Source organism: Equus quagga, chromosome 16 (genome assembly GCF_021613505.1).
Source record: "Equus quagga isolate Etosha38 chromosome 16, UCLA_HA_Equagga_1.0, whole genome shotgun sequence".
Classification (NCBI taxonomy): domain Eukaryota; kingdom Metazoa; phylum Chordata; class Mammalia; order Perissodactyla; family Equidae; genus Equus; species Equus quagga.
Genome location: NC_060282.1, coordinates 48130549 through 48140218, shown reverse-complemented (window position 1 = coordinate 48140218; position 9670 = coordinate 48130549). Strand labels below are relative to the sequence as shown.

General features: G+C 50.4%; 2 protein-coding genes across 9 annotated transcripts in view; one reads left to right on the top strand and one right to left on the bottom strand.

Annotated features, from left to right (window-relative positions):
• Positions 1 to 666: 666 nt before the first annotated feature.
• Positions 667 to 1937, top strand: CEBPD (CCAAT enhancer binding protein delta). The gene has a single exon (XM_046641903.1). It carries the CDS (start codon positions 735 to 737, stop codon positions 1548 to 1550), a length of 816 nt encoding a protein of 271 aa, XP_046497859.1. The 5' UTR covers positions 667 to 734; the 3' UTR covers positions 1551 to 1937.
• A 152-nt stretch (positions 1938 to 2089) lies between these two features.
• Positions 2090 to 9670, bottom strand: part of SPIDR (scaffold protein involved in DNA repair) — a 466088-nt gene continuing 458507 nt past the window's right edge. For 7 of the 8 annotated variants that reach the window (XM_046641898.1, XM_046641893.1, XM_046641894.1 and 4 more), the window contains 3 exons: positions 9183 to 9297; positions 8819 to 8872; positions 2090 to 3476 (listed from right to left, as the gene is read on the bottom strand). In XM_046641898.1, the coding sequence (XP_046497854.1) occupies positions 3321 to 3476; positions 8819 to 8872; positions 9183 to 9297 (325 nt within the window). In that variant the 3' untranslated portion in view covers positions 2090 to 3320. The remainder of the gene's footprint in view (positions 3477 to 8818; positions 8873 to 9182; positions 9298 to 9670) is intronic. The other variant, XM_046641895.1, reaches the window with a different exon arrangement.

Sequence of the window (9670 nt, the reverse complement as noted above, 5' to 3'; positions counted from 1 at the left end):
GGGCCAGAGGGGACCCAGGAACCCCGAGGAGGATTGCTAAAACAGGACCCCAATTCCCTGAAATATGCGAGGCTGAGCTGGTAACGAGCGGGTGAATGCGAGGCAGTCCCCTATCGTTCCCTCCCCGCCGACCGGACCTGGGTCCCCACGTCAAGATCTGTGGCTGGAGACCGTCCCGGCGCTCTGTTCCCCGCTGGCCGCTTCCCGCATCTGTGCTCCTCCCCGGAGTCGCCCTCCCCCAGCCTGCCTCCCTCTGACGATGGGAACTGGCCCGAGACACGCGCGCCCGGGCCAAGTCCTGGTTTTGATTTCTCTCCCGACTCCGAGGAACGAAGAGGCTCCCACCCCACAAACAGGAAGGAGAGAAGGACGGGAGTGCGGGCAGAGGGAGGGTCTTTCCCAGCAGCGCTGCCCGGGCCGGGCCAGGGCAGGGGGAGGAAGCACGCACCCCTGCCCTGACGTGCCAGTGGGAGGAGAGCCCCGGGGTGGAGCAAGGAGGAGCGCGGCAAGGAAGGTTCGAGGGGCGGCTCCGGGACACGGGGGCTCCGGGGGCGGGGCGGGGCGGGGGCTCCCAGGGTGCGCCGTCCACGCCCCCCCTCCCCGCGCCCCGGGGCGCCCCCGCAGTTCTGGAGCCGAGGCGGGGCCTGCGCGTCAGCCCGGGCTAGAAAAGGCGGCGGGCCCGGCCCAGCGAGCTGACAGCCGCGCTCACACACCCAGCCTGGCCCGACGCCGCCATGAGCGCCGCGCTCTTCAGCCTGGACGGCCCGGCGCGGGGCGCGCCCTGGCCCGCGGAGCCGGCGCCCTTCTACGAGCCTGGCCGGGCCGGCAAGCCGGGCCGCGGAGCCGAGCCGGGGGGCCTGGCCGAGCCGGGCGCCGCTGCCCCCGCTATGTACGATGACGAGAGCGCCATCGACTTCAGCGCCTACATCGACTCCATGGCCGCCGTGCCTACCCTGGAGCTGTGCCACGACGAGCTCTTCGCCGACCTCTTCAACAGCAACCACAAGGCGGGCGCGGCGGGCGCGGGCGCCCTGGAGCTCCTGCCCGGCGGCCTCGCGCGACCCCCCGGGCCGGGCCCCGCCGCCCCGCGACCGCTCAAGCGCGAGCCCGACTGGGGGGACGGCGACGCGCCCGGCTCGCTGCTGCCGGCGCAGGTGGCCGCGTGCGCGCAGACCGTGGTGAGCCTGGCGGCCGCCGCGCAACCCACACCACCCACGTCGCCGGAGCCGCCGCGCTGCAGCCCCGGGCCGAGCCCCGCGCCCGGCCCGGCCCGGGAGAAGGGCGCCGGCAAGAGGGGCCCGGACCGCGGCAGCCCGGAGTACCGGCAGAGGCGCGAGCGCAACAACATCGCCGTGCGCAAGAGCCGCGACAAGGCCAAGCGGCGCAACCAGGAGATGCAGCAGAAGCTGGTGGAGCTGTCTGCCGAGAACGAGAAGCTGCACCAGCGCGTGGAGCAGCTCACGCGGGACCTGGCCGGCCTCCGGCAGTTCTTCAAGCAGCTGCCCAGCCCGCCCTTCCTGCCGGCCGCGGGGGCCGCGGACTGCCGGTAACGTGCGGCCCGGGCAGGAGAGACTCACCAACGACCGATACCTCAGACCCGATGGGCCGGAGCGGAGCGCGCCCTGCCGGATGCCGCGAGGGCCGCCCGGCGTCGGCTACAGTTTCTTTGGGACTTATGAGCGAAAGGAAGCTTCAGCCTGGACTTACCACCACTGAACTTCGAGAAAAGCTATACGTGTTTATTTTCCCTTAAATTATTTTTATAATGGTAGCTTTTTCTACATCGTACTCTTATTGATTGCAGCTAAGGTACATTTGTTAAAAAACCAAAACTTTTCAGACAGACCCTTTGTATTGTAGATAAAAAGACGGAGCATGCTCACTTTTTTGTATTAATTTTTACAGTGTTTGTAAGAATAAAGAAGCATTTAAAACCACCCCTGATTCCTGTATTCACAGTGACTCCCGCACGCCGGTGGCCCCCAGGACCCCGCTGGGGAAGGCGCATTCCAGTGCCTGGCGTGCAGCAAGGCACACGGTGTGTACCCAAGGGGAGACCAAACTTCTTAGAAGAGAGGGTTTGCTTTGCCTTTGGAACGTGCCAAAGTCTTCTTCTAAATGTTTTATTTAACTTGGCTAAGATCGGGGAAGCACGACTAAGCTCATGTTAAACTAGCAGCTTTTCCGTGGAAGCTGGTCCCCGAAAAATAGCCAGACTCAGGAAGGGGGCTGGCTGGTCAACTGGCCCTGCAGCTGATTTGGGGGCCCTGTTGAGACCAGCGAAGAGCTCCCTAACCTTAGGTGAGGGGGTAGAGGAGGGGTCAGGTTATCCCAAAAGCACGTTGGAATCCTCTTTGGCGTTCATGGGACTTTGCTTTCCTCGGTCTCAGGGCCAGCTTCAGAATTTTCAAAGTGCATTTGTAGATGAAAAGGACAGTCACAAAGCTACTTACACCCGGCTGTCTTGCTGGTAATCGTAATGTTTCAAAGCTTAATCTGGATAAAGCCGTTTACTTTCCCCCCTTCTACGTCTGTCTTATGTAATGAATTAACTATGGCCTGTGGTGATTATATTGTTATAAGAAACAAAATCTTTAGTGTCCAAAGATAGTTAATTCATGGTTTTAGGTGTAATTTAAATCTCTGCCAACAAAGCAAATGATAACCACCCACCCCTCTTGAGTCTGTAATCTGGGTGCTCTGTGCACAGTGCACAGGAGGCAGCATGGTTAAACAGGCCTATCTAGGGTGAGCTGCCTGTGCAGCTTTGCTATTATCTGTGCAGTGTTGCTATAATCACACCCATTAATTTACCTACACTTTATGGGTAACAGTTTTACCTCTGACATAGTTTCCCAGAACATTTTCCCAAAAATATTGAACTGCAAAATGCTTAGTTTGGACATTTATTGTAGAGAAATATCACAATGTAGGACAAAGGTTTAAGCTTTGCAGGGTATTCCTTGGAGGAATGTTAAATACAAGAAAAACGTGTTGAATCATGGTAAAATTTTAAACACTGAAAAATTACAATTGAACAAAATACTTTTTTCTGCTATAATACAAAGTAAAGACCTCAAGCTTATTTAAGCTTTAATAACATGTTCCTAAATTTGCAGAAAGATAATAAAAAATATATAACCATAGAGAAAAGTATTTTGATTTATAGTTCACAAAACCATTTTACTTAACATTTGCCCTAGAAAAATCTAAGTTCCATTTCAAGATCATAAAATATGTTCACTCTGCCCATAGTTAACAAATAACTACCAAAAACCACCACCACCCCCCCTGCAGCCACATTGCAAAGTTCACAGATCCTATGGCAACTGACGGTGTTCTGAAGAGGCTCTTCCTGCACTCAGGAGCTCAATCTCCTCCAATCCAATGCAGCTGGTCGGATGGGTGGTTATGGACTGGACGAAACAGTTTAACAACCCCACCTCCTTTCCGAGGACACTCTTCACTTCATAAGTCTGCAGTGATAAAAGGCGTACTGGTTAAAGCAAACAGAGTTAGCCCTGGACGTTCTGTTCCCAACAACACAGAATACCAAAGAGCAGAGCAGAAGGCCCCTTCCCCTGTCCATGATCTTCCGGTCTTCAAACGGTGAGAGCAATGTTGGTGAGGAGGAAGATATGAAGTGCCGTGATAAAGGCCCTATATATTATGGCAAATGAAGGAACATTTTTCCGAAAAGTGAATTCTATTTTTATGCTAGAACATTTAAAATATCTCATATTGATGTTTGTTAGTGGATGCAATGCTAAGCATCTCCCAGCTGGCTGTGCTCAGAGAGGAACTGGGGGGAAAAGACACACAAAGGGATGTGCCCGTTTTCTAGCTTGGGGGCTGGGCATGCACCGTGCTTGCAGCTGTCTCCCACTTCCTTTGGGACACTTCCCCAATCTAGCAACACTGCTGGTCAAAGGATTTCCTGGTACTTTGCCCCAAACTTCCCTCCTTAATAGGATCCCATTTCTAGAGTTACATTGAGCTAAACAACTCTTTCTATGTTGTAGAAAACTTTCTCTTCACATTCTATTTGATGACTATCTTATGGTGATTGGTTAATTTCGGGCAAGTTTCATCTCTAGATGAGAACACAGGGCACTGGGCAGCAGGGGTACTCAATGACTAGGCTTTGAAGGTGTTGTGTGCCCTCACTTGGCATCCATAAATCAAACCTCAGGACATTTTCTTCCTGGGGTAGGGGTGGGCTGAGAGTACAGAGAGGCTCAAAAGCATTGGGATAAATTACATCTCTGGCCTTATTGGAGACTGAAGCCCTAGAAAGTAATGTGTTCTTTCAGAAACTCCTTTTCTGCCACTTGCAGGGCACTATTAGGGGTACCTCTCACCCTCCTCTGTGCAAGACACTTGAAAAATCTCTCAAGAGCTCTGTTCACTATGTGTTAAGTCACCCCTTCCATCATTAATATGTCTTGGTGAAGGGGACTGAGGCGAGAGGGGTCAGACAAAATGGCCCAAACAGGAGCATGTCTGTGGCTCCCTGGGCCCTCCCATCAAAGGTGGGCATCTCCCTACATCACTCTGGGTCTTAGCTGGGCTCAGTGACCGGCTTCTCATGAACAGAGCGAAGTGGAAGGGATGCTGAGTGACATCCAAGCTCGGGCAGGAAAGGTGCCCAGCTTCTGCCTGCCTCTCTCGGGACCTAGACACATGCTGTGAGGGAGTCCACACGTTGTGGATGTCTGGCTAGCTCTTGGGAAGGTCCCAGCTGACAGGAGCACAATGACCAGTGGGGACTGATGGGCCTTCTGTGACTCCAGCCCAGTCTTTGGGGCACCAGCTGATGCCCAGTGGAACAGAGACGAGCTGTCCTGGCGAAGCTATGTCCAAACTGCAGGTCTGTGAGCAGAATAAGTGTGGAAGCCACTAAGCTTTGAGATGGTTTGTTTTGAAGGAATAAATATCAGGATCAATCTGGGATATGAACACTGCTCTAATGCCAATTCACTGTGATACGTTCATTTTCCCATCTACAAAACAGGCACAATGCAAAAGACCTTGCCTATTCAATATGATTTGTAAAAAGTTTGGCTTCCTTAGTAAACAGTTAGAGTAAGTTCAACGGAGTGGTTTACTGGAGTGATGAGGGCTGAGATTTGCTGGTCAAGACAGAAGAGACGGGACTAAAAGTCTCTGACTCAACAATGGTGGCCAAGGTGTCTCTGCAGCCAGGGCTCATACGTGAGGCAGACGTCAGGTTCATGACCTACTTTCTCCATCACTCACTGAGGGTTTATTATGAGCCCACGGGGGCCTGACACTGAAGAATGGCAGTGAACAAGACAGAGCTGTAAGGCTGCCTGTCTGGAGGGAGAGCAGGGTGGCACAGAGTGGGGTCACCATATGGGGTTGGGAGGACTGAGGCAGTACTGCCAGGTCCTTTTCTGTTGTCTCTTGCCATTTTTGTTAGGCTTGCATGCTGTGTGTGTGGGAAACAAATGGCCCAGGCATTCCTACCCCATTTGGGGGAAAAGTATGGAATTCTGACTTGAAAGTAAGTCAGCAAATATCATTTCTTCTTAAAATGTCAGGTTTGGCAGACACAGTCTTCCATAATAACTATACCATTTATAAATGGAGATTAAATTATAAATATTTTATATTTGGGGGAAATTAATACAGAGAAGTTAAAACAATTACGCCAGCAAACTCACATGCACTGTTCATATGACTGCATATATGCAGACGTATCAAATGTCTCTCTATTTTTAAAAGGCACAATATATTTTCCTTTAAAGCTTCCTTTTCTGAAAGCTAAAGAAACAAACTCCAAATTTCCTATCACTGTAATGTTATCTTTGAGAAGTGACATGTACAACGGCAGCCAATTCCATTGTTTTCACATCTGTAGCTTGACCACACTAAAGTGAAGGAATAAAATTTAACACTCATGTATCCTAACCAGAAACAGTACATTTGTTCCAGGAATAGAGTTATGGTTCTTGTGGAGAGTCTAATTTGATTCTTTGGATTTTGGCAAATGTGTGTTCTCTCCCAGAAAACTGACAGAATCCACACTGGAAAACTTGCAGCCGATGTCTACACATAGGTCCTTTTCATACCCAACTTCTACCAGTTGCGTTCCAGGTCGGATGTGAAGCCTTGATTATCGACAGTGAGTAAAGCTAGGGGTAAGGAGCTTACTAAAATGTACCTCCAGGCTTAAACTTACCCTCATCTTACTGGTGTCAGCTCTGATAGAGCACCCACAAAGGTGACAGGTGAGGCTATCACTACCCTATTCCTCTCACCCAATGCACATGTGCACACACAGGCACATACTCAAGCACACAAGTACACAAGCACACACTGGCGTTCACACATATGCCCTTTTGAGCTCTTTATAAGTAGAGTTTTACCTATGGGAGTACTGTAGTTGAGAGGTTTAATGTATGGGAGGTACAAGCCAGCCTTGGTCAGAAGGAAATCAAGTGAATGGGGGAGGATTTCTGCCAGGGCCTCCTCCTGGTCTCCGGGTCCCTAAAGAGAAGTAGGGTGGTCAAAGCCTCTCCATCACTGGAGGCTTCCTGGAGGAAGCACCAGGCTGCTCTCTGAGGAGCCTGCAGGGACCCAGTGGGAAATCAGGCTGGAGCCTGGAGGGGCCAGCCAAGGCCACTTGAGGAACCGCAGGCAGGTATTGTGTCTCTGTGATATGCTGTGTGGAACAGCAGATGAGCTGTGCGCCATCCCCCAGTGGTGCTGGTGTTAGTTTGTTTAGGTTGTGGGTTTTGGTTCATTCTGCTGTGTGCTGCTTAAGCAGGACTTTCCCCAATGCTTTCCCCCAACATTCTCCACAGAAATATGTTCCCTGATAAGCCAGATCTGCATCTTTGGCACTTTTTAAAAGCCCCCTACCTTGGAAACCTCCAATCCCTCAGCCTTACCTAGCACTACGCCTTTCTTTCTTCCTCCCTCCCTCCCTCGTGGACAGAGAGATGAGGTGACAAGGAGTCAGTCCACAGCTACTGCTGCCTTGTCACCCATTAAACATATGAACTTTAATAAGAACAGAAATACACACACAAGGTCCCTGTCACACACACCTCCATCTGGGTTGGCTACCACCTCTGCCAGCTGGTCGGTTGTGAGAATAACAATGACTTTCCCTTTGTGGGATGTCTTTGCATCCAACAAAGACAGGGGCTGTGAGGCCCATACTCTTTGTCTTCTCAGCAGTAAAATGTGGATTCTGCCCCACTAGGATGTTGGGGAGATTAAATGAGGCAATATGTGAGAAAAGCAGCAAGAACAGTTCTTGGTCCACTGTAATTGTTTACATCTTACTTTTACACAATCAAGGAATATTTGTTTATAAACCCTCCGACAGCATGGTCAATCCCTGTTTGTGCAGCAGCCCCTTAAATGAAGGTTTGGAGCTGTGTGTGTGTTTGTAGGGGGGGTGTCACAGAATTGCTTTTTTTTTTTTTTCTTGTTGGGGAAGATTTGCCCTAACATCTCTTGCCAATCTTCCTCTTTTTTTAATGTGAGCTGCTGCCACAGCATGGCCACTGACAAACAAGTGGTATGGTTCTGCACCCAGGAACTGCACCTGGGGTGCCAAAGCAGAGCACACTGAACTTTAACCACTAGGCCACTGGGGCTGGCCCCAGAATTGCTTTTAAGAGTCATGCCCAGGCCCGTGGGCTTCATCCCAAGGAGGGTGCTGGACACTTCTTTTAGAGCTCCACAGGTGATTCTACCCTGAAATCAGAGCTGGAAACCACAGGCTCAGACTAGTGATCCTCAAAGATTCTGTTCATGGATTTATCCACATTCTGATTTAATTGAAACTTTGATAGCCATGGTTTAGATGAAAGGGTGCAAATGGCTGCTCTGCCACCTGGTGCTGCCAGCTTCTCGAGGCACAGGGGCTGGTGAAGGGCTGGAGAGGGCAGCCCTGAGGTGAGGAGCCTCCACAGGATGGATCAAATTAGCCTCAAATTCTGGCTAGAATCAGAGCTGGAATTTGGCTATGGGAACCCATCAGAAAATTATGCAGATGATCAGCCTACCCTTTCACCACAACCCCATGAGCTGGGCCAAGTCTGCTACCTAGATGTGGACCCCTACACCGGTCAGACACCTTTTGCGACTCGGAAGGCTGTGCCCTGGCACCACTCCAATAGTCAGTTCCCAGTGCCCTTCTTGGGTTTAGCGATTCCATGGGCCACTTGTGGTGCTTTTAAATGGTTTTGACAAGAGACAGACATGGCATCTCAAGGACAGACGTCTCTCATTTGTGAGGGCCAAATTTCATGAAGAAGAAACTGTTTTTGGCCCATAAGGAGCATACCACTTTACTAAGTCTCACCATAGTTAACTCTCAGGGCAGGCAAACCAGTTCTGAGAAATAATGGTAAAGTTTTCAGTTACTCAGACTCTGGAATACCCAGCAATTGAAAAAAAAAATGTGTGTCTCAGATAATTCTGTTCTATCAACGTGAAATCATGGCAGTAGGCTTCAAATCTCAAGACTGTCTTACCATAATCAAAGTCAGGGAGACAGATTCACGTAGCTACTGCAAGGTTGATCAGGAAATAACCTCAATTCCAAAAAGGAATGGATCTCCTTAGCAGACACGGGCATTTGTTAGTGAATGACAGCAGTAAGACTTATTTAGACTTATCAGCATAGTCTAAACACTTAGCATGCACACATCTATATTGTTGGGCTTTGTTGTAATTGAAAATACACAGAGGAGGGGTCTTCTTCTGGGGATGATCTGCTAACACAGGGCTTAAGAGAATAAGGACACACACCTGGGCTGGGTGTCCCTGGACTTACCCCATCATCGCAGGCGGCAAACCTCAGGAGTGAAGCAATACTGCTCTGCAGCAGCTGTAGTAACAGTGAAACAGGCCGCGTCAAATCCCGCTACTGCAGTAAGTGCTCATGCTAAAATACCCATGTCCTGAAATTAACATGCTAAATCTAAACCATCTAGCTTCTCTTTAGTAGTTTCAATCTCAAAGCCTTAAGTCAAACGTGATTTTTAAGTCACAGACATGGCAAGACCGTATTCCTGAGGGTGACTCTTTCCCCCTTTCCCAGGGAAGAGCAATAGATGCAACTCTCTCTTGGCCAGGGAGTCAAAGTGTCTCCATGTGGTGGAACTGGGATGTACCCGAGCTCCTGTACTAGCTCCTACCTTGACCCTCACTGTGCACTGGGGTCGCGAGGGGCAGTCCAGGAAGACCTGCAGGTGTCTTCTGAGAAGAGGAGAGGTGACCACACGGGAGCAGTCCCCACAGGAAAAGGCGCCTCTGTTGTTTCGAAATGCACAGGGAAGACAAGACCAAAAAGGCATAAGTCAGAAGAGTTTAGCAGCAGAAAGGCATTTTTATAAACATGAATGTTTGCTGAGATAGAAAAGGGGGATTTACTTTCAGAAGCCAAGTTCCTGAAATAGGCCAAAAGAAGCCCCAGGCTCATCCTGTTCTGAGGGATAAACGTCAGCTTCTGACTAATGGCTGCATGGGCATGTAATAACCTGGAGGATGGAAGGGGCACTTAGACAGAGAAGGCTCATTCAAGCTGAGCATAGTGGATGACAGCAAATATCCCATGAAGCAAGTGAAGGCCCTCTGCGAGGCAAGGGGAAGTGAAGGCCTCCCATCAATCTGAACGGGAAAACCT